At 36.1% G+C, this 25845-nt stretch overlaps 1 protein-coding gene across 1 annotated transcript in view; it reads left to right on the top strand.

Annotated features, from left to right (window-relative positions):
* Positions 1 to 25845, top strand: part of LOC128868684 (acetylcholine receptor subunit alpha-like 1) — a 185005-nt gene that overhangs the window by 127777 nt on the left and 31383 nt on the right. The window contains exons 4-6 of the mRNA XM_054111065.1: positions 993 to 1173; positions 23568 to 24028; positions 24168 to 24382. Of these exons, the coding sequence (XP_053967040.1) occupies positions 993 to 1173; positions 23568 to 24028; positions 24168 to 24382 (857 nt within the window). The remainder of the gene's footprint in view (positions 1 to 992; positions 1174 to 23567; positions 24029 to 24167; positions 24383 to 25845) is intronic.

The following is a 25845-nucleotide window of genomic DNA, read 5'->3' as shown; positions in this document are numbered from 1 at the left end:
CACATGGTGTAGCCATTTGGCAACAAACCCTTATCCTTAAGAAAAAAAGGACAATTTTTACCACTAAAATTTTTTTTATTATTTTTTCATGACTTTATAAGCAGTTATCTCTCGTTTAAAAAAAAAAAATCAAATCGGAGATGTCATGCATTTAAGGGTTAATTGAAAAAAAGTATTCGAAGAAACACCTTCAAGCAAATGGTGGACTGTTTTTCGGAAAATTTGGTTATATCGCAACTAGAGAAACATAAAATAGTAAATTCCGAGTGGTACACAACCATTTGCTTGACAGAACTTTTCGGAGAACTAAGGAAAGCAATCGCTGAAGACAAATCATTTTTCAAGGCAATGCAAGTTCTCACATATCGACTCACACAAGAGAGTTTTGAAAACTCAAAATATCGAATTAAAACCCTGATTTGGCACCTAATGGTTGGACACCATTGTTCTCGAATATCACGAATAAAATGCGAGTCTAACGATTTTTAAAATCTGAAGAAGTTGTTGAAGCCTTTAAACAGCCCATTTTAAAGGTATCCAACTCTGAGTAGCAAATGTGCTTTGAAAATTGGTTCAAGCGAATCCTGACGTATATTAGCTCCCAAGGAGAATATTTTGAAAAAACAATAAAGATATTTACATTATTATTTTACTCTGTTTTCATTACTGGTCCAGAAATATAAAAGGCAACCCTCGTAATATAAACTAAATATAATATGTATGTCTGCAATTATATTTTAATTACTAGGATAATAATTTAATAAAAATAAATAAATAATTGGCGCGTACACTTCTGTTAGGTGTTTGGCCGAGCTCCTCCTCCTATTTGTGGTGTGCGTCTTGATGTTGTTCCACAAATGGATAATAATTTACTTACGCAAAATGACGTTGAAAGTTATCAAATGTAACACTTACCAGTATAAATATTTTAATAAATTTGTCCATACGAACACCACAAACTAATTGCACAAAAATCCTTCTTCTCTTTCCAGTGCTGATGGCAATTACGAAGTGACAATAATGACAAAAGCAATTCTACACCACACCGGCAAAGTGGTGTGGAAACCGCCCGCCATTTATAAATCATTTTGCGAAATCGATGTCGAATATTTTCCATTCGATGAGCAAACGTGTTTCATGAAATTCGGCTCATGGACGTACGATGGCTATATGGTGAGTTACACACACATACTTAAATACACACATTCGAGTATAATGAAAACCCAAAACTAAAATACAATTATTCAAATTTGAGGATACTGGGTATTGCAGTGGACTTTATATATTTCAAGTGGAAAATACATAGTAACGGTATTGTGTCACTTGACAAGAGTACTCCTGGTATTATCAAAAAATGTGTTGGTTACATCTACTTACTACCGATTTACTACTGCCCTGTCACAATCTTCTGTTAACACAGTATGACACAATTACTGTTTGTTCCAACCGCACTGAATGGTGAGCTAGAAGTTGACTTTGACAGTTGCTAATATACTTGTATGCTTCCTGTACGCATGTATGCGTGCGTATATATGATATACCAGCACACAACTGCAGTAAAAGCGTGGCTACAAAAACGACTTTTTGAAAAATGCCCAGCTGTCAAGAAATGAACAAGCATCAAATTCATATGAAATGAACCGAGCAAAGCAAGCAAATAAAGCCAAGTTAATATGAAAAGAAAGACAAATGATGCAGGCAGTGAGGAGCAAAATTAAGCAAACAAAAGTAAGCAAATAAAGAAAATGCAATAAGGCAAGTGTCAATGGTATCTGGCAGTCGAAGTTTAAAGAGGGCGAAAAATGATAAAGTGAAATGAAATGAGATGGAGTGAAGCGAAAAAGTTGTAGGCCATGTAAAAGTGTGGCTTATGTCGTGTGGCATGTGGCAGCTAGTGAAAAGCAACAATAAGAAAACGGTAGAATGAGAGAAAAAATGTGATTTACGTTGAATTTTTAACAAAATAAGCAGAGGGTGGAATACGCTGTAGAGGGCGCAATTGTTGTGTTGATGAAAAATTGCAATTACAATCTCTAGGTCGTAAAAAAAGTTAGGCAGGCAGTAAACGCAATAACAATAACAGCAGTAGTATAAAAGTAGCACCAAAAAAATCTATGAAATTATTAGCAGTAATAAAAATTAAAACCTGATAATACTGATATAAAAAAAATATCTTTTGTGTTGCAAACATTTTTTATTTACTGAAAGTTATGTTGTTGTATGTAGTTGTAAAACAGTCTTATGCGGTCTCCTTCGCTTTTATTTGTTTAGCAAAAATTTCAGAGTCGGGCTAAAATTAACTTCTTGATGGACTAGAGATTTGGAGTTTTTAGCTTAGGTCAGATCTCGAAAGCATTTTGACCTTTAAGAAGTAAACCAAGCTACGCTTCCAAAACAAGGTCAGGGAAAGCTTTGTCAGGGAAAAACCTATCAAAAATCAACGAAAGCTTTTAAGCTACTCAAACTTGCAGTTTTTCATTTCAAATTGAATGGCCCATAAAACTGCTTACCCAAATTTTTTTTAGAAATTCTGTTTAAAATTTTGGTGCACATTTTATTTCTATTTTTAATTTTTACTTTTATGACTCTTGAACAAAATTTGAAGCTTGAATTATTTTGACCTTTGCTATGGAATGAACAGCATAACCGTATGGAGCGCAGTTGGGTGTGAAACCAATAAGCAGTAGCATTGGGGCGGGTCGATTTAAAAATCGCTCATTGCTCTGTGAAAATCGTATTCTAGGGATCAAAACAAGAAACTTTGCCGAAGGAACCATACCTCTAAAACGAATTCTGATGTCCCCCAATTTGGGTCGAACGAAAGATCCCACTTTGACCCATTTAGAGTGCTCCAATCGAGTCCAAATGTATGACCGACCCCCACTAACTTTGGACGACCGATCCACCTATGCCCATGGCACACCCGCTGGAACTCATTTGATTATTATAGTAATTATTATTATAGTAATTATTTTCGGTCCCGGATCGAAGAGGTTATCGTAGCTTGTGGAAAATTTGTTAAATAATTTTGTAGACATATAATAAGTTATTGTAAAAAAATAGTAGAGTTAGATTAAATTGTAAAAAAATTAAAAAATAGTTAGTTTCCCTCAAATATCGTACGCACCCAGGAATTTAAATTGAAGAATACTTAAGTAAATAATCAGAACTTGTCAATATGTATGGTAGTAGTGCATAATAATTTGTATACACCCCAACAATACTAACCTTTATACATCAGAAGAACAACCGTAGCTGAATGGCTTGGTGCACAGGCTCGATTCTCGGTGCATGAAAAAGCGAATGATAGAAAAGTTTTTTATAATAATTGTCGCCCCTCAGCTGGCAATGGCAAACCTCCGAGAGTATTTGCTAAAGACAATAGTTCACACCCAAGTATCCGCTATGACAGTGCATAGAGTACTCAGAAGAACCAGTTGCATAGGACGAAGAAGCCAGATGTATAGAAATGCGAGTATGTAAAGAAAAGCGATTATTATTCGCCAATACTTACAAAACAAAAAAAGTTTAGGTTTTGGAAAGCATGTTTAGGGAATACTGCTGGACTGGCGTCCTTGGTCTGATATAGATACGGGCCGTTCTGATCACGTAGAAACGACTGTCGTGAAAATGTCGAGCGGTCGTCGTATGGTACGGTGAAATTCAAATGAGGAGCTGCAAATCAAAAACCTTAAATCCACTGTAAAGCATGGCGGAAGTCCCGTCATGGTTTGGAGTTGCATGTGAGCTCTGGCTTTTAAGTTGAGCTGAATTATTTATATAGTATTAACCTTTCATTTTAATAATATTTGGAACAATTTATGAAAAAATTATTGTATGTAAAATTATTTAATTGTCTAATCATGCAAAATATTTCTGCCAGCCACTGTATACCTACATCTATCTCAATTTCTTTATGCTGCTATATGCAACTCTTTTGCAAAAAAAAACTATAATACCTTTGGGCACAAGTGCGCGGTTTAGAGACCTAAATGATTAAATTAAAGACGCCAAACTCCTAAATTCCTTAATCAAAGTGCTGTTTTTTCTGTTTTTGCTTTTGTACATCAACTAAATTGGCTATTGCGCGTTCATCTTCAATCAAATAAATTATACACACACGCGGCTCAATCAATTTACTATTAAAAGTGATTGGTGAGGCAATTCATTCGACTATCACAAACAACACAGGCAACAAAACCCCCGGAAAATTCAGTTAATATTCAGTTGAATTAGAGGGAGAAATTGGTAAGAAGTGTTGGGAAGAAATAAAGAAAACATTTGGAGAACTCAATAGAAAAAATTCAAAATAATTGAAACAACAACGCAAAATGGCAACAGTAATCAATAAAAAATAACAAAAAAGCACACAAACGATTGGCTGATGCGAAAATTTTCTATATGCCCAAAATTTAAGCAAAAGGGAAATGAACGTATGTTCTTGGAGTCACAAAAGGAGCAGAAATTTACTTTGACAAATTTTTGACATTACTGCACAGCTGCATGTGTACTTACAACAAAAAAATAAATAAAATAAAATAAATGTGTAACATAAAAACACATGCGCACATTTGTTGTTTCAGACCTGGATGAATGTTTGCAGATGGGTACGTGCGAAATTGAAAATGTTTGTGAACGATTTATGTGTGTGTATGTGCACAGGTGAATAGGGTATATTTGCTTTTAAGCGACAAATGATGCGTTACGCGCCGCATTTACATATGTTACGTTCGTTTGCAATTGCACAAGCGCGTGTGATAGCTTTAAAAAAATCTAGAAATGGGAAGTGATAAAAATAAATATGTATACAGGGTGATTCGATAAGGCAACAGGTATTATTTTATAAATAAAACAACAAAATTTAAAGAAGTTCTTTTTATTTATTAAATCATTATGTTTTTAATCTATGGCATTTATTTATGAAGCACAATTTCTTTTTGGCCCACCACCACTGCAGTGGTAACACAGGCTGCGCATGTAAAAATTTTCCATGACTTTTTGGCAAAGTTCGGATTGTAAAGGGTGGTTAAATTTCAGGGGCCGATGTTAAATGTGAACCACATCTAAACTTCAAGTTTTTTTCTGCATTTCATTTGACACTTTTCAATTTCAGACTAATTCAATTTGAACCATGGAAAGATACACAATGGAGCAACGCGTTAAAGTTATTCAGGCCCATTATGAAAACGGGAGTTCAAATCAAAATGCATATTGCGCACTTCGTGAAGAAAACCATCTTCAGTGATGAGGCACATTTTCACCTCAGTGGATTCGTCAATAAGCAGAAATGTCGCACTTGGGCGAATGATAATCCAAGAGTGATTGCCGAAAAACCAATGCACCCACAAAGAATGATTGTTTGGTGCGGTTTATGGGCCGGCGGCATCATTGGGCCATATTTTTTCCAAAATGAGGGCGATCAGGCAGTTACTGTGAATAGTGTTCGCTATCGTGAGATGATAATTAACTTTTTATGGCTCGAATTGGAAGATATGGATGTGGACGATATGTGGTTTCAACAGGACGGTGTCATTCGTTACATAGCTAACGCAACAATGACTCTTCTCCGCGTAAAATTTTATGACCGAATAATCTCACGTCGCGGCGATGTTAATTGGCCGCCAAGATCCTGTGATTTGACACCGGTGGACTTCTTTCTTTGGGGTTGAAAGAAAAGGTGTACGTCGATCAGCCAGCTATAATTCAAGAGCTAAAGAATGAGATGATTCGGCACATTAACGGCATAGAACCTCAATTATGCCTCAGCGTCATCGAAAATTTGGACCATCGGATGGAGTTGTGCCGCCGAGGCCGTGGTGGCCTTTTGGCCGATATTTTTACACCGATGCGTAATTCAGATACACGAGTATTATCATAATAAAGAGAAATGATAATAATTTCCAAACAAAACTGTATTTTGTTCAAAATCAACACCGGCCCCTGAAACGGCCCCGAACTACAGTCCGTGGACCCCAGCAGCCCATAAAACCACACCAAACGATAAACGGTTGTGGGAGCACAGTTTTTTTATAAATGATTTTCAGTGCCACTAATATGGCAGTTTTTTCGAACTCGTTTTTGTGAAACTGTGCCTCATCGCTCACAGCGCAGAACTCAAAGCGCATAAGACTGTTAAGAGCAAAAACTCAGCGATGCAAATTGGTTTTGTTTACTGCTATTTGTAATGCAGTAAATGTATAATGAAGTGTGCCCATCTAAAGGGTGATTTTTCAAGAGCTATAGAAAAGTTTTTCAAAAAAAATACACGTAAAATTCAGAAAAATTCATGAAATTTTTATTTAATCGATAGTACAGTCCATATAATTTAATGTTTGAAGATTATTTCATGCAAATGTTGACCGCGACTGCGCTTCAAATGGTCCATCCGCTTAGTCCAATTTTGGCATATTCTTTCCAATGTTTCGGCCGGTATCTCACATATAAATGCTTTAGTGTTGTCTTCCAATGCGTTAATTGAAGCAGGCTTGTCTGAATAGATATGAGCTTTAACATAGTCCTACAAAAAATAATCTAAGGGCGTTATATCGCACGATCTGGGTGGCCAATTGACAGGTCCCGAACGTGAGATAAAATATTCACCGAACTCGCCTCTCAACAAGTCCACTGTTACGCGTGTGGTGTGGCGTGGGGCACCGCCTTGCTGAAACCACATGTCATGCAAGTCAAGCTCCTGCATTTTGGGCAAACAAAAGTTGGATATCATGTCACGGTAGCGCTCACCATTCACAGTTACGTTACGATTCTCAGCATCTTTGAAGAAGTACGGTCCATAAACCGCACCAAACTGTGACCTTTTCTGGAAACATTGGTAGCTCTTGCAATTCTTCTGGCTGATCTTCACTCCAAAATCCGCAATTCTGCTTATTTACGTAAGTACCCATTGATCCAAAAATGAGCTTCGTCGCTGAACACAATTTTTCAATAAAAAAGTGAATCTTCGGCCAACTTTCCAAGAGCCCATTCACCAAAAATTCTGTGTTACGGTAGGTCGTTCGGCTTCAATTCCTGCGCCAACTGTATTTTGAAAGGCTTCACACTTAAATCCTTTCTCAAAATTTTCCACGTTGTTGAGTAACGGAGGTCCAATTGCTGCGAACGGCGACGAATCGATAATTGATGGTCATCATTAACACTGACCGATACAGCTGCGATATTTTTTCAGTTCGCACTCTACGTAAGCGAGTTGGTGGTTTGATATCCAATAATGTAAATTTGGTTCTAAATTTAGTCACAATAGTTCGAATAGCTGCTTCAGTGGGTCGATTAAACTGACCATAAAATGGAAGAAGCGCGCGATAAACTTTCTTAACAGAACACGCATTTTTATAATAAAATTCAATGGTTTGCAAGCGTTGTTCGTTCGTAAGACAATTCATGGATAAATTATAGACGAAACTGAAGATGTTTGACAGTGAGACAAAACACGAAACGTGCGTCAGCTGTTTAAACCAACTGTTTAAGGCCGGCGGGCCAATTAGATGTCCTAAATTCAGTAGTTTTCGCGAAGCGTTGTAGGATGAGAAAAAAAACATTTAGCCAAATGAAGTTTTGGGGATAGTTTAATATATATTTGAACTAAAAAAAAAAATGTATACAATCTCCAACAATATATTGTAAGCCGAGTTATCAATAGATTCCCAGAGCGCCTTGCCACTGAAGTATCCAACTTCTGTACAAGATACAACTTGCAATTTTCATCTGAAAACAAAAAAAAAAAAGATTATTAATTTTGATCTAATTATCTTCGATGTGAACTAAGAAAATTGGGAGAAACACGTAAAATTCGAATTTTTGGGGAAGGTAGAAAAAAAAGTGGGTTTTCAAGGAAAACAAAAACTCTTCAACCGGGCAAAAAAGTCGCTTAAAAAAGTTTTTGGATGTTTTTTTTAGTTCACATAGAAGAGAAAACAATACTGAAGATAACGCATTTTGAATGAAATGGATAGCTCGTTTAGTTTTTTTGCAATCGTGTACATAAATTAGGTAAAATCGTGAAAATGAAAAGCCGAGAAAACGCGCTTCAAACTACAACAATAAGCGCACGGTTGCTCGACGCCGCACTACGCTCGGCTCTGTAGCTCTGCAAATACTTGGAATTTAACTCTGAAAATTTGTGTCTCATGTTCTTGAATATCTAAGCTATTGATTTCAGGAAAAAAAATCGATTTTTTTGACCTTTTAATTGGCCCGCCGGCCTTAAAAAGATAATAGCTAAAAAAATCACCCGTTATAATGTAGTGTGCCCATCTATTATGCAGAACAACCATTTTTGTAAAACTTTTGGTTTTTTGACTAAGTTCACAAAAGCCCGTACTACAAATGGTCTAAAAACAGAATTAGCAAGTCACAAGTTATTCCTCTCAAAGATCTTCATCATCCTCACATACCTTCAGAGCGCACAAAATAGAATTACTACACGAAAATATTTCAAATTTCCTAAGCGAATCATAAAGCTTTGTACAAATGTTTTTTGATTTCTTCTTAAATTATTTCCGCTCAACGCAAAATATTAGCGGAGCAGGACCACGTTGAAAGTTTTTCAAGTTCTGTAGCGGTAAAGATCCCAAGAACAAATTCAAGCAGAGAAAGCTTAGCCACGCAGTGGGGCACAATTTGTTAAGACACCAGCAGTAAACATAGACGTGAACTTCATAAAAAATATGTAACCCCTAAAGAGCGCTAAAAGAGGCATGTTAGAGGAAAAGCCGAAACTCAAAGTAAATACAAGAAGGATAAACTGATTCATAAAAAAAGTACAAATAAACTTTTTATAACACAGAATCCAATACGCGATCTTTTGATCATGAAAAATCTATCTCTATAAATTTAGAGACTTAATTAAATTCAATTAAGGCCCTTGTAATAGGAGTATTTCGAGCATAAAAAGCTTTCGAGCGGCCAACGTAGAAAAGCTACGAACTTCGAAGAGCTTTGGCCAAAATATTAAAGACAATCCTCTCTAGAAGCACGGTACAGTCAACAGCACCATGAATCAAATCGAAAATGAGAGACAAAGAAAAGATTATTCTTTTGTTTTGCAAAGTTATTATTGTTCTGTTAGCTAATCAATAAGCATCGCGTTTCATAGCTGGAGCTAGGATCCGAGAAGCCTAAATTACGCAACGCGAAATGTAAAATTACGGCTTCGTTTAATTTTGGCAGCATCGCCCGTAAGCTCGTAATACGGAGACCAAATGAAGGATGCATACTCAAGTTCGGAATGTACAAACGCCGTATAGTGACGTATAGTGACTGAAAAATTGGATTTATGAACCTAAAAAAAGCAAGCAATGCGTGCAATTATTGTAGGTAATAATAAAATTTACAATGACTAGCAACAATTAGCTTCGAATCAAATATATAAAGGAATAAAATAAATATGCTTTCAAAATACTAATATATTAATTTTTAGAGAATTCTAAACCTCGATTCTTGAAAACTGTCACTGCAGTTTTTTCTACAAATTTCAGGGTTTCTTTTATTTGAAGAGTCCCATCTTTGCTGTCGAAACAAGGCAAAATGGCTTAAGAACAGGAAGGTTACACCAAAAACCTGATGAGAAGTGAAATCAATTGCTAAAAATAAATTTAGGTATTTCATTTGTATTCAACAGAATTTAGTAATGGGTTTGTTAAGGGGGCAACGAGTTTTTTAATAATTTTTTAGGAAAAACTGAGAGTATTTATTATCTTAAAATAAAATGTCTTAAAATAAATTACTTAAAATAAATTACATTAATGTTCATGTCCAAATGGATAAACTAAAATTTGTTTGAAGTAAAAAAAAAACAAAAAATTGCGACGCTACTGCAATTCAAACATGGCCGTGGAATGTATAGCCTTTTGTAATCAATTGAAATCAACCAGACAAACATTTTTTACTAAAATAAGCTACTCCGCTTTGCACGTATCTATTTTTAACAACAACCAAAACGGAGAAAATTAAAATTTGAAGTGAAAAAGAAAAAAACTACACTTTTTTTTATAAACAAATTGAACAAACCAATATTTTTAGTGATAATTAATATAAGATTTTAGGTACATGCAAAGGTCCATATATTAAGAAATATCCCTTTAAAATTTTAATTTGATATCTTGATTACTTTTTGAGTCATATTCAACAGCGCGGAAAAAAACGTGTGTCGAGAAAAACGCGATTAAAGTTTTCGTTCTTACTCATCCTTCGTTCGACGCTCATCAGTTCGCTGACTTTATATGTATTTTTAGAGTTTCTATTAAAACATTGAAAATATATTCTTTAGATTGTAAGTGAATTTTTAAGAAAAGATATTCTTTAGATTGCAAGTGAATTTGTAAAAGAGACAGCAGGGCTAGGATGAAGGAGGGAGTCGGATGTGTATTTATGGGAGACGACCAAACGATAACTGATTTACTGAGATGTTAGTCGCTTTGTATTTCTAATGAAGTTCATCAGGTTTTTAATAGCAATGCTTGCATATCAGCAAGTCTAGCACAGAGATGAGAGCCAAGATACTTAAATCTAAGGAAAAGGTGAGGAAATAATTCTACTTCATCCTCCATACAGCTGACGTAAAAAGGGCTCAAGGTAATGCCGAGACTCACCTGCATGTATACCTCGCGGGCAATGTGAGCTAAGGGCATGCACGAAATTCCAGAGCTGAGATTTTGTTAACCTCAAAGATCACTCGAGTGCCTCCGATCCACTAATCGCCAGAAAGATTTCGCGACTTTACAAGTTTGTGTACTTATCCAGCGCTCGCTAAGTTGACGCTAAGCCCTACTCTCTGCAGGAGCAGACAGCAGATAGTCAACGGGAGACCAATCCTCCCGTTTCTCGGGGTAACTACCTTACAAGTCCCCGTGTCCAACCAGTTCATCCGCCTGAACGTTTCCTGTAATGTCACTGTAACCAGGTCCCAGATGAGGTTTATTTCGAAGAGTTCGGATGCGATCGAAAGTGCAGCCAGGCATTCTCCAACTAGATTCGAGTGTACCATCATCGATCCCAGGGCCCTGATTGCCGCTTCGCTGTCGGTGTAAATATTAACCTCCGTGGCAATTGACACGAACAAAATCGTTATCCATGAAAGGTGTAAAAGATCAAATAAAAGTATCCAAGCCGCGAAACATCAATATAAACTTATATACATAACGTAACATAAACTGAACTTTTCTTATATTATCATGAAAACTACAACTAAAACGTAAACTTTAACTAATTAATCAATTTCTCGGAAATCATCGAAGAAATGTAGTTTATGGGAAAATATTTTTTAATTGCTATAATACGTATTAAGACTGTGTATCCTAACTAAATAGAAGCAATTTTTTGAATTGAATTGAATCGTGGAATCGGGTGCGCAAAACAAAAAACATAATTTGGAAATCAGTGTTATTATTATCCAAAGATTGTTTTGAGATTGTAGTTGCCATAGAAGAATTAACGAAAAATCAACTCTACTTTTGAAATAAGAACTGACCTGTGAACTCCAACACGATAGTTTAAACTTACATCGTTACTCAGCGTCAGAGCAATAACCACCTGCTGCTGTAATGCACACATACAAAAATATAGATATGTGTTCCTTCGTGATTTCAATGAAATGTGCGAACTGTATGAATATTAATTTCTACTCATATTGGCAGCTCCACAGCCATCATTCACTGTCTTACAGCAGCTTTCATTTCACACCTTTTTCATTGTAATATGCGAAACTTACATTCGCTTCGTCTCCTTGAGCGTACTTCCACCCTGATTATTCGCCCGTCTTCGTTTTATTCTTTTCCTGCTGACGATTGCCTTCATAGCAGTGAAAAATTACTACCGTCAAAAGATGATCGCCATGCCATATTTTTATACATGTACATACATATGTATGTACAAGGCAGCAATTGCCTGAAATCGCCACTATTGCTGGGCACTAGGCGCGCACACAAAGAGGTGCGTTTTGGGGTTCAAGTGTACCCCTGAAAATTGCATATGAATACAAGAATCAAATAGGAGTTACTTTTTATCACTTTTAGCGAAATAATACTGAGGAGAAAGCTGGGCCTTTATTAGATACCAAGCCTTGAGAGTTTATCGTATTGCGCTATATAAAATATTTAGTAGCCTACTTGCAGTAGCAAAAAATGGCAAACCTCCGAGTGTATTTCTGCCATGAAAAAGCTCCTCATAAAAAAATCATATGCCGTTCTTCGGCTTGAAGCTGCTAGATCCCTCCATTTGGGGAACAACATGAAGCCTGGGGAACAACATCAAGCCATTAGGAGGATGAACCCCCAAAAAGAGTAACACTTTTGAGCAAATGGTTTAAACTGTTTTATGGTCGATCTTTAGCTCTTGGGCTATGCCAAGACTACTAACATGCCGCTCAAATTCAATTATTTCTGTGTTTTTATCTACATTCCCGCATTTTCTTTAAAAATCAAAAATGCGTGAACAGAATCGATGAAGCTACAGTTGCACGTTATTTGATACTATAACAGTATCGGCACCACAAACATCATTCACAACTCCACCGGCCTGACTTGCAGTTTCGTTTTAACTAAGAAAAACTGTAAAATGCAACGAATTTTCTCTTTGTGGACTTCCATTGTTAACACCCTGTAACTCAGAACTGAATGAAGCAGACAAAAAAGAGAAATTAATGTCTTTAGTGTGCAATGTCACCTTGGCAACGAGCATAAACTTCAAAATATTTGATCGATACTTTCCGAAATATCGATCATTACAGCCAACTATCGAGCAAATAATGGACTTTTCTTTCCCCAAAAATACTAGAAAATATTTCCAATTATCATTCATCAGAATTTCGTTTAATTTGTCTTAAAAATGCTGATTCTCGAAGCGAGTCAGTACGTGAATTGTCATATAACTTAAAATGAAATCCAATATTAAGGGAATAATAGAATGGCCCACCAATATTTCCAACTCTCCATGAAATTTCACTAAGGCGTTTAGGTTAATGTTGCCTTAGTTACACTAGAGCCGAGGAACGGAGACAAATATTATGGATGCTCTTTTTATTCCGCTGTACTTGAAAGAAATTAATGACACCAATCATTTACTTAATATGTGGGAAATTTTAGTATTAGAACGATTTGTATTATAAAATTAAAACTTGAAATAAAATAAGTATAAATAAAAAATAAACCAGTTATGAAATTGAGTACACTTTAACATTGTTTTTATATAAACTTGTGCCTAATCGATACTTTTCAACGACATTTATTCGGGACTCGGTACTCTTTCTACATACCAGTGAGTAAATATATTGGCATTACACCGGTGCTGACATAAGTTTTTGATGCAATTCAAGCAGCAGTTAAAAGCTCTCCACCTGCGAATAAGAATTGTTTTTCATCAAATTTCTTCAAGAAAGGTCTACCTTTGCATACCCTCTTTTTTCACTCAAGGTGGTTCCAATGTACTATCAAAAAAAGATTTATTTGAAGCTTTATATAATACCTATATGAAATAACCAGCATGGTTTCAGGGCTGGCAGATCAGCCATCACTAATTTTAGTCCATAACTTTTTGACTTTTTAAGGTTTTGCGAAGTTTCACAATTTTTTTTTTTTTCGACTAACTAAAGTCGTAGCTTTCGTATCGCAGGTGTTTAGTTGTCGCTGATAATGTCTTTTCACATTCTTTCTGCACTTCTGCACTTCTTCACTCCAAATTTCAAAGTTTATTTTATGTACAAACGATTTCAAAATGAATAAATGAATTTCCAGACTTTCCTACTAATGTATGCTCCGGTCAAATCTCAACAAAAATACGGCTTGATGTGATAAAAATCGGCTTCCCCAACATTTCAGGATATATTTTCAGATATCATTATCTAAGTCTACTCAATTACTTGCTACCTGATATTTAATTAAGGAATCGCGAGTATCCGTTATACATGATGTTTAGTATCTGGGTATACTTTTGATACAAAATTTCTATATCTGAGTCAATTAAATTATGAGTATATAATTTCTAAGTCATATCCCACACTTGCCTTTATTCGACGCTTTGATTTAGACTTTACTGATCCATACTCACTAAAGTTACTATTTTCCTCACTTGCACGCTCTAAGTTGGAATATGCAGTCTTTATATGGAGTCCGCATCACCTTTGCCAGATTAATAGACTTGAATGAATGCAAATAAACTATCTTCGTTTCGATCATAGATCGGTTACTTTTGTTAATCCGATTCCTTCGTATGTTGCAAGAAGAGTCTTAATAAATTATAAGTATTTGCAAATGGAAGGAGTATTCTTTCATAGCCATATAGATTTTTAAGTTATATACCTATATACGCTTACATAAATAATTGGCGCTTACACCCAAAAAATAATAAATCATTTTATTCAGGAAGGTTGTCGTCATCATATGAACCAGAATCTTTGAAAAATAATTACATGCAATGAAATGGCAGTCCCTTTTTTTTACTTTGGTGGGCCATAAAAAATCGAAAATATTATTCGATTGTAATAATTCTAGTTCATATTACAGGGGCATAAATTACGAACAAAATGAGACCTTACACGTCCAAATCGGTAAATCACATTTTGATTTATCGTGGCTGAGGTGCGGCGACAACCCTTTTTTGTGGAGTCATATCTCCGCCATTTTTAAATATTTTAATTTTATTTTTTTATAAAGTTATACAATAAATATCAAACAATCTAAAGTAAAAAGAAAAAAATAGTTGAAGTTTTTTTTTCGTAAAAAAGAAATCCCGAACCTTTCCTTTTTTCGCACGCCGTTTATTAGAATGCATGGCTTAATGGCAGTAATACACTCCGAGGCTTGCCATTGCCTGCTTGGAGGCGACCAACATATGAAAAAGCATTTTTATTATTTCATGTTTCTTGTACACAGATGTTGGAGTTTGATGCAGAGAGATTCGAGATTTTAAAGTATAGAGAACTATGTAGAAAGTATAGTTCTAAAGTTTTTTAAGATGAAAAATAACAGTTTCCAAAGCCATCGGATTGTATCAAAAAGTTATAAAGCCAAACCGGTACAAGTATATTTCTCTGTTCTCACGTAAGAGCTTAAAAATGATAAGTTAATTTCTGTGAAGTTTTGGTTTTTTTTTTTTTCATTAGTAGAAATTTTAATTATACTGGTCAAAAAGCCTGTCCTATGACAAAATTACCCCATTTTGAGCAGAAGTTTTATTAAAAATTATTAAGTAGATGTAGTCACTGTGAATTCCATATGAAGGAGCAGATTTATTGCAGAAAGATACTCCAAGTCAAGTGCTCTCAATGTCATGTAAAAAAACTCGAAGGCTGTAATGTAATTACATAACAACTTGGCCGATATGTGCTGAGAAGCAAGACGTTTTTCTTTTATAAATTATACTAACTAATATCTATTTGCACCAAGATTGACAATTTTTATTAATAAAGTACCAAATAATTTTTCAAAAGTTTAAAAAATTCAAATAGTTCTCCAGTAAACTGTGATTTAAGACTTATCATTCTTGTACTCGTACCTGACACCACAGATTTAATATATTTAATCTTCTTGAAAAATTTTGAAAACGAAAGATTATTTTCATTACATCATCGACTCAAACAACTTTCAGCAGTCATAAAATCCTCTCCAAAAAACTTTCCCAGTGTGCGCCTGCTTTGCGCACACAGAATAATAAATATCCATAAACACATTTACATGTATGCTTGTGGTGTATGGATGTACTTGTGTTGGTGTACTTATGTATTTATATACCTGCAACGTTGCATGACAATGCAGTATTCGCCACCACGAAGAATACCATGAAAATTGAAACAAATAAGTTGTGGGCTTAAAAAAATGCCGACAGTCCGTCAACAGTCAGCCAAAACTCTATGGTGGTTGTGAGATATTACTAGCACTTAAGTTGGGTTGGAAAAAAGAAGAAGAATAAAAATAATAAGAAGAACGGATGGAAAAGTAGACACATATGGAATTTATGAGTTAAATGGCGTGGGAGTATCTTAAAATGGTGTGCAACAGTTTGATGCAACAGTCAAGAAGAGAGGAGCAGAGAAAATAACACATTTTCAGCGGTACAAAAAATGATGATCATCAAAATATGAATTTGAAAATAAAATAAAAAACAACAGCGTATTTTCAGTATGATAGCATGGGCTTCAGGTATTTTATTTTTTTATGTTTTCTATTTGTATTCTTTGTTTTCACTTTCTATTGTTCTCGAAGATAAGCGCTGATTTGTAGCTAATGAAAGTTTATGGTTCTTAAGTGAGTACAGTGAAATTCCATATGTGGGAAAAGAATATATGGCGTGCTTTATTGCAACATTCACGCAAAACTTATAGAAATGTAATGTAGAATACTTTAGTTGTGAGAAAAACAAATCGAAAAAATTCGCTGCCTTGAAAAATTAAAGCAGCATTCAAATTTTAGGCCTGACATTGTAATGCACTTTCTCTTTTACAATAAAAACTCGTATGCTGCTCATTACTTTACGTTCATTACCGGGGTAGGAATGAAGGATAGGAACTGTAGCATAAATATATTTAGCCATCAATTTGGTTACTGAAAGCGTAGTTTAATTTCGTGTCTCTACTTCTATTGAAGAAACTGTGGTTTCTGATGATAAGTCCAAGATAAGCTGTCTTGCGACGTTTTATTCTTTGTAGACGTTCAAGTTCCCGATTAACTCGTCCTATAATTTCTAAGTTAGAAACCAGATCGGACCACGGAATTTTCAAAATTCGCCTAAAATTCACATTACGAGAGCCTCGAGTTTGTCCATGTCAAAGACTTTAAGTGTCCAACATTCGATGCCATATAAGAGCACAGACTACACATAGCACTTCACAGAACGAATTTTAAGATTCATATCGAAGTCATGGCAGCTTAAGATCTTAAGATCTAATAGCCATTTGTAAAGTGTAGTTAAGTTTCAAGGGCCGGTATTGATTTTGGATAAAATACAATTTTTCTTTTAACTATTGGCATTTCTCTTCATTGTGATAATATTGGTATGGCTCAATTACGTATGGGACAAAATATCGGCCGAATGGCCGCCGCGGTCTCGGCGGCACACCTCCATCCGATGGTCCAAATTTTCGATGACGCTGAGGCATAACTGAGGTTCTATGCCGTTAATGTGCAGAATTATCTCATCCTTTAGCTCTTGAATTATTGCTGGCTTATCGACGTACACCTTTTCTTTCAAATAACCTCAAAGAAAAAGTCCAACGGTGTCAAATCACATGATCTTGGCGGCCAATTGATATCGCCGTGACGTGAGATTATTCGGCCATCAACTTTTTCGCGCAAAAGAGCCATTGATTTGTTAGCTGTGTGACAAGTGGCACCATCCTATTGAAACCACATATCGTATACATCCATATCTTCCAATTCGGGCCATAAAAAGTTCGTTATCATCTCACGATAGCGAACACTATTCACAGTAACTGCCTAACCGACCTCATTTTGAAAAAAATACGGCCAATGATGCCGCCGGCCCATAAACCGCACCAAACAGTCACTCTTTGTGGGTGCATTGGTTTTTCGGCAATGACTCTTGGATTATTATTCGCCCAAATGCGGCAATTCTGCTTATTGACGAATCCACTGAGGTGAAAATGTGCCTCATCACTGAAGTGCGCAATATGCATTTTGATTTGATTGCCCGTTTTCATAATAAGCCTGAATAACTTTAACGCCTTGCCCGATTATGTATCTTTCCTTGGTTCAAAGTGAGTTAGTCTGAAATTGAAAAATGTCAAATAAAATGCAGGAAAATCTTGACGTTTAGGTGTGGTTCACAATCAAAATCGGCCCTTCAAATTTAACCACCGTTTATTATGGTTATTATATCGGCTGATGTGTCCCAATTTTCATCCAACCAGCATCCAAGATATTTGAAATTTGAAACTGTTTCTATTTTTACATTATGAACCAACAGTGTTTGATTAGTGCCTGCTCCTGCGTGACTCCTGCTGACATTCATAAATTTCCTTGTATTATTGTTAATTTTAAGACCGTAGTTTTCGCTGTGATGAACAGCTTTATTTAATATGAATATCGTTCAAGTTATTTGCTAAAAGTGTGGTGTCGTCGGCGAATCTAATGTTATTCATAAGCACATCATTAACTTTAATGCCTTCTTGTGAATCCCAAAGAGCTTCTTGCAAGATTTTCTCAGCGTAGATGTTGATAAGAATGGGTGATAATATACATCCTTGGCTAACGCCTTTAAGAAAGCGGATTTCCCTTGATTTTTCATTGCCAACATTAATTACGGCAATCTGGTTCCAATAAAAGTTTCTTAAGCAACGCAGCTCTTTTGTGGCAATATCGAGTGATGCTAGGATGCTAAAGAGCTTGTCCTGTTGCACTGCGACGAATGCTTTTTCATAGTCTAGAAAACACATGAATACATCCTTTTGTACACAGCTTGGCAATTTTGGACAAAACATGGAAACAAAACAGCGTCTCACGAGTTCCCATGCAATTTCTATTACCGAATTGCGTAGGGCCCATGGCTTCTTCAAATTTTTTATAAATTCTATTGTGTATAGTTAAAAACAAAAATGTTTAATGAGTGATTCATGAGACTTATGAGCCTATGTTCCTCGCACTTCTTTGAGTTGGATTTTCTTGGTAATGTTATGAGAACAGATTTTAACCAATCCTGTGGAAACTGTCCGGTATCGTAGATGTGATTAAAAATGTGCAGAAGTATCTGTAAACCTTCTTCGTCAATCCATTTTAAAATTTCTGCAGGCATTTGGTCCGGACCTGTTACTTTGTTATCCTTTGAGGAACGTACAGCCTTTTCTATTTCGTCTAATGTAATGCTGTAACAAGTGACGTCTTTTGGTTGGTTAAAAGGTGGTCGATTGTCATTAAATAGATTTCTTCCCAAAGAACTATTTTTTCGTTTGTGTCTGACCACATTCTTTTCGTCAAGTAGCAAAGGTGTCTTCTCTTTAGGGTGAATTCCGCAAGTTCTTTTGATCATTTTGTGAAGATTGAAATCATAAGGTGCAGCCTCTCTATTACATCGCATTGATTTTTTAGCCACTTAGTTTTCGCAACCCGCAATTTTCGACGAATTTCTTGATTTAATTGCTTGTAGGTTTCAAAGCCTCTATTTTTATGAGTTCCGCTTTCAATCTTATTATTTCATTTGTCATCCATTCGGTTTTGTATTCTTTTTGAGCTTAGTGCATTTGTTGTAAGTGTAGGTAGTGAGAATTGTACTCTTTTCCACATTTCAAATGGTTCTGTACTTTTTGACGAGATCTCTTTGGATAGTGTTGTTGATTTGAAATGCCAGCGGCGATTTTACAGCCTCGTCAGTTTTCAGCAATCTTGTGTTAATTCTTTTCTTATTATTACCTTTTTGTTCTTGCATGTGGCAGATAGCTTTAGTTTGAACTTTGCTAGTAGGACGATATATCGGCACTAGGATATGTGGTAGCTTTGGAAATTGCGGAACCAAATCTTTCTATAAAATCAATGTGATTCCTTACAATATTACCATTTTTATCTTGTGGTGTCTTCCATTTGTACAGTCGTCTTTTCTGTAACTGAAACCAGGTTTTGCAAACTGTTTGAGTCTGTCACCTCCTTTGTTTCTAGCCCCGAGTCCGAAGCCTCCTTCTATTCCATCAACATATAAGGAGCCTATTTTAGCGCTAAAATCACCTTGGATTATAGAAATTTCGTAGGGTTTAGTGAACTTCGAAAGTTCTTCTATTTTAGTGTAGAAGCCCTCGAGCTCGTCGCTTGTTTTGTCAGCTGTTGGCGCATAAACTTGTAAGATATTGATATTCTGTGGTTTTGATCAACATTGATCTATCGGATTTAGGGACAAAGCTCACTATGCTGCGCGCTATCGACTTTTTCATAATAATAGAGACACCTCTCCTGTTATTTCTGTCTTGATTACCAGAATAGTATATTTTCATATCATCAGATATGAGTTCACCACTATGCGGCCACCATGTTTCGCTAGCACCTAACCCTTTCCGACCTATGGCAAATCTAGCCAACCAATTGGTATGCATTTTTGGTCCCTATCACTTTGGTCAGTGTAGAAAATAGGTAAAAAGTTTATTTCGCCGAATCTTCTGTGTATCCTTTATTTCCAGGATACGCACAATTGTTGCGTTTCGGCCTGAATACAAATAAAAATCTATAAATAAATATAAATGCACGTTGCTAGAAATGTTAATTTATTTTATTTTTATTAGGCACTTTTATTATTTTTCTGTATGATATTTCGCAAAACAATTTTGTCTTTTATTTAAACACAAATAAACTTTACATTTGGTACAAAATAAACGTGTACGGGATTTACAACCAACACGCCTGCAACATCTTGCTGATGACAAACCATGGTCCTCTGGTATATGATTGTACCTATCAAGCCTCTTATCAATGCATGGCTGTTCAGATGGTCGATATTTTTTAGATACACTTCGAGTTTCTTCTTCTTTGGTATCGGAGATATACTCTTCACGTAGCCTTTTCGCAACAGCTATAAGTTGCTCCGCTAATGCTAATCTAAAACTTAGTAATTCATGAGAATCCGCTCGAGATTTCGAATTTATTTTGCAAGGTTCTCTGTACTGTAGCCAAGAGTTGCAGCATGCAAGATCAATAAAATGAATGAAAACTTTCAACGTCCACTTACGAGTTTTGAAAAACGAACAATATGCCTACATTAATTGATCACATATATCTACCCCTCCCATAGACTTGTTGTTTTCTCGCACTATCCTTGGAGCCGGTACTTCAGCATACCTCTTTTCCTTTTTTCCCCAGCGTTTTACATTGGAAACGAGCCCGCAACCATAAGCTGATGATGACAAGATTACCGCTTTGGAATCCTTCCACTGGACCACGACAATATTATCCTCGCTATGACAAAATCCTTCCATATCACCCCTTTTCATTTGCCTTTCCTTGGTAAGGTGGATGTTTTTTATTCTGTTCCTCATTATAGTCCCTGTAGCATAAATACCACGGTTTAGTAAAGCCTGAAGGAGTGGTATTGTCGTAAAGTATCGGTCAAACCTTCTGGAAGTGTTTCAACCAAACGTAAAACGAAGGCTGGACCTACACTTAAGTTCGTATTGGAAAGTGGTGTCGTCTTTCCTTGGCAGATTTCAAAATCGAGTACCAGCCCTTCAGATGTCGTTAATACTTCATTTTTTAATCCCACTCCTCTAGGTTTGTTAGGAAGGCTTTGTCTCACGGGGCAACGACCAGTAAATGGGATCATTAGCTCATCTATGGAATAATTATCTCTTGGCTTTCTAGGATTGCTCCGACATGCCGATCTTACAGCTTGAATTAATGGATTAATCCTCCAAAAAACATTTGATTGTTTCCCTGCGTCTGTCACTTCATTTTCGTCCATAACATGGAGGCACATTCGCAAAAGATAAAAGCGATCACGGGACATTGTATCAGCAACAATTGGAAGCCTCGTTTTAGTCTTCCAGTACATGCGCAATCTTGAATAACGTATGCAGTGGTTTTCCTTTCGAAAACATATGGTATCTGTTTGTGTATTCCGCAACGCGTTTGAAAAAGTCTTCATTAAAATATTTATAAAAATAGTATTTAGGGGACTCCACATCTATGTTAACTTCCACAGAAATGGAAGCACTCTCTTCCGGATTTATTTGAAATGGTCTTTTCCTCCAAATTTCGCGGCGATTGCTGTTTTCATTTGGTGGTTCCTCAGTACCTTCGCCAAAGTCCTCCAAATCTGAGTCTAATACTGCACCCAATATTTCGTCTTCAGTCAATTGCTCTGATTGAAAAAAAAAACAAATATTTCGTTAAACAAGTCCTAACACGCACAATTGTGTCACTTCAAACTAAACTGGCTGTACATTAGATAACGTCACAAAAATACACTTAATTTCATTTTTTATTTAAAACTTCTTTTGTTATTATTGTGATAACACATTTTTTAAACATAAATTTCTCGGTTTATACAATTTAAATAATTTTTCTAACTTCCTCTTTCGATTCATTTTTGCAAATGATTGAAATGCAACATCAAAATAGCGAAATTCGCGAAAAATAACGGACACCAATAACTGTTCGTTGTGTTTTTATTAAGAAAATAGCTCGCACAATTGTGTATATCACGTTAAATTGCACTAGAGCAGATATTTTCGGAAATATTAGGATTTAAACTTACACGCACAATTGTGCATACACGGTCGGAAAGGGCTAATATGTCTATCTTCAATCTGTCCATTTCTATTGTTGCATTTTTAAGCTTACCAGCTTCGAATAAACTGCGAACGTTCCAAGTTCCAATATTAAGTGTTTCTTTGGGTTTTACCTCCGGGATTCTTAGCACCCTCGTATTGCCTGTGACTGAGGGCCATTTTGCAATTGTGCATCCCTTAAATTTGTAACTCACCATTGTATGATTTTCGTGGGAGTTTACTTTAGTTGTTTCTCGTTGCCCCCTAAAGGGCTTAGAGTTTTCCTTCTTCAAAGGACAGCCGCTCATTCTGAGTCAGACATCAGACTTGACATCAAGAAAACAAAAATTTCAGTGGTTACTTTTTCAATCCTCTTTTCCTCAATTAACAATACACCCTTCCTTATTATGTAAACAGAGCGGATCTATTTCCAAAACAAAGATTTTCAAACGTTTTACCTACTCAATATTAAAGTCCCGTAATTAGACGTTAAAACTTTGATAGAAGAATATTTTCAATATCCATAACTTCACTCTTTTCAAAGTCTCAGTTCTCAAAGACTCTTGACACTCTAAAAATAGTTTTTTTATATTCCCGTATCAATAGGGGACATGTGACAGACGGCATCCAAGTCCTTTGCTGAACTTAATCTGATAACTGTATTAATCACAACGCAGTTCAATAGCTTTGGAGTTAACTACAAAACCATAAAGATTAGGGCTCCAGATATGTGGGTAAAAAGCAGTGCGAGCGATACTCGCTCGAAACTCATTCATTACTTAACTGCTCAAATATTTATTTGAAATTTTCGAAATTTGAACAATTTAAGCAACTTAACAAAAATGTTGCTTTTTATTTCTGTTCATCCTAACAGGTAATCTTTTTTATATCACAAATGCACAAATTCATCGTGATCTCAAAGTACCAACAATACTTGAAGAACTAAGAAAATATGCCACATCACACAACACCCGCCTCACATTCTTGTCTCAGAAATAGTTGCAAATCCCATAACCTTCACCAGACTAAAGAGAAATTCTACAAAAGACCTCATATGATAATAAATTTGTAAAAATCATTATTTTTCATAAAATTAGTAAATGGCTGCACTACTGTATGTATTCCATAAATGTTTTGCCTCTTAAATGAATCAAAAAGCTTTAAGAAAAAATGTTTTTTAATGTTTAATTAAAATAAAAATAAAATATTTGCTATAATTTCTCTGGTTTTCGAATGATATTTAAATAGTCTCTAGTGCAACACTGCCCATGCGTGACAACTAAATAGTCCAGTTCATATGTGTATGCCTTCAAACAAATCTCCAGACTAATACAACAAGTGAAATTTTCCTTTCCTTCAACAGGTGGACTTGCGTCATCTAAAGCAAACAGCCGATTCGGACAACATCGAAGTGGGCATCGATCTGCAGGACTACTACATCTCGGTGGAGTGGGACATAATGCGTGTGCCTGCCGTGCGAAATGAAAAATTCTACAGTTGTTGCGAGGAGCCCTATCTGGATATCGTTTTTAATCTGACGCTGCGTCGCAAAACACTCTTCTACACTGTCAATCTGATCATTCCATGTGTGGGTATCTCATTCCTATCGGTGTTGGTCTTCTATTTGCCCAGCGACTCCGGCGAGAAGATCTCACTTTGTATCAGCATTTTGCTATCGTTGACTGTGTTTTTTCTCCTGCTCGCCGAAATTATTCCGCCAACATCGCTGACGGTGCCGCTGTTGGGCAAATATTTGCTCTTCACCATGATGTTGGTGACGCTGTCGGTTGTGGTCACCATTGCGGTGCTTAATGTTAACTTTAGGTAAGTACCTGTATGAGAAATAATAAGATTAAAAAGTGCATAAATTGAATTGCTATTGGCCTATGCTCCGCAGTTTTTTTATTTAAGGCTTTTATATTAATGAGGGTATTTTTGTTTTTTATTTGCCTCTTCCTTGTAGATCGCCTGTGACGCATAAAATGGCGCCATGGGTGCAACGTTTATTTATACAAATTTTACCTAAACTCCTTTGCATCGAACGACCGAAAAAGGATGACGCCAATGAGGACGACCAACCGCACGAAGTGCTAACCGATGTGTTCCATTTGCCACCCGATGTGGATAAATTTGTGAATTACGATTCTAAGCGATTTAGTGGCGACTACGGTATACCAGGTAAGATGGGCTTATCAATTGGGCGAGAAATAAAGCAAGCAAATATTTAATATTTAAAAATGTGGAAACTTAAAATGTATGAAACTACGGAGAAGGTATTTAAACATGCTATTGGATCCAATCTGCTAAGGGAACTTTGAATTTGAAAAATTCTTTCAGAACCAAAACGTTTACTCAGGCAGGAAAGTATGTAACCACAAGCACAAAAACGTGCATGGTATTTTGAAATAATCCAAAAAAATGCAATTCCAAATTTATAGATTCGGACACATTTGAAGCTAAATCGACATATCGAATCATTTCACTACTTGCAAATATTTTTCGAAATATATAAGTGGATATGGAGATATACAAAATTATTTCGTTTTTAATACTTTTCTAGATTTTCACACTCAAGAATAAATTATTTATTGATTTAATAACTATTCACTCCAAGTATAAAAGTTAATTTCGATCTTAGTACATAGTTCTTTAATATATCGGTATGTAGTCCTCAGCTTCAGTCAATATCCGAGTTAGGGCTTCTACCATAAGCTTTACTTTAACTTAGCTGGTCAACAATGATTCCACGTACTATTCCTAAGTGTTGACCATATGGACCCATAGGCTTCTGAGCTCATTCGTAGTACTATACTGTTTCGCCAGCTTTGGTAGTAACTTTTGCATTATACGAGCGAATCATGATTTTTGCAATGCTCCGAATATTAGTCCATCTTATTTGCCTCTAGTAGCAGCGTAAAACTTCACTTGGAAAGCACTGTAGTAAGCGATCGAGTTCTGAATAGACTGCAGCTGTTGCAACTCCTAAAAGAGGATTTATCTCTTTGTCGATTTCAACGTTGTTTTCGACGGCACAAAAACTAGTTTCCTTTATGCCGTAACGTCTGAATTAGGTATCACCACGGAACTAAGATGGCTGTGCAAAAAACTTTGGGCAATAGCAGCAGCTCTAGGAATTGGAAAGGATCCCTCCGAGCCAAACGAGGCTTAAGATAGAAAAGGACTCTGTCGTGTGATTTGATGTAGAAAAAGATTGTGCGAGTCGAAGAACTTAATCCCTCAGGCAGCAGAGACCGTGCAATTGCTGGCGTACGCCGATTATATTGGTATCATCGGTCCTAAGCACCGAGCTATTAGTTCTCCCTTTTCTAAACTGGATGAAGAAGAAGGTCGAATGAGTAGGGTGGTGAACGAGGGCAAGACGAAGTACCTCTTGTCAACAAACAGTCAACACACACACGACTCTGTTGACAATTGTGGTTTCGAAGTAGTAAGAGCCTTCGTTTATTTAGAAACCACCATTAACACTGAGAATAGTTGTCAGCCTTGAAACCCACTGGAGAATACATCTTGCCAATCTTCTCTCATCATGCTCGTTCGATGAAGTGGTCTTGGAAGTGTTTGAGAAAAAGACTTGGCGGGAGATCGGATGCTAATATTGCAGACGTTGGAAGAATGAGCTT

The sequence above is a fragment of the Anastrepha ludens genome, chromosome 2, assembly GCF_028408465.1.
Source record: "Anastrepha ludens isolate Willacy chromosome 2, idAnaLude1.1, whole genome shotgun sequence".
Classification (NCBI taxonomy): domain Eukaryota; kingdom Metazoa; phylum Arthropoda; class Insecta; order Diptera; family Tephritidae; genus Anastrepha; species Anastrepha ludens.
The sequence above is the reverse complement of the archived record's forward strand: the minus strand, read 5'-3'. Positions and strand labels throughout refer to the sequence as shown.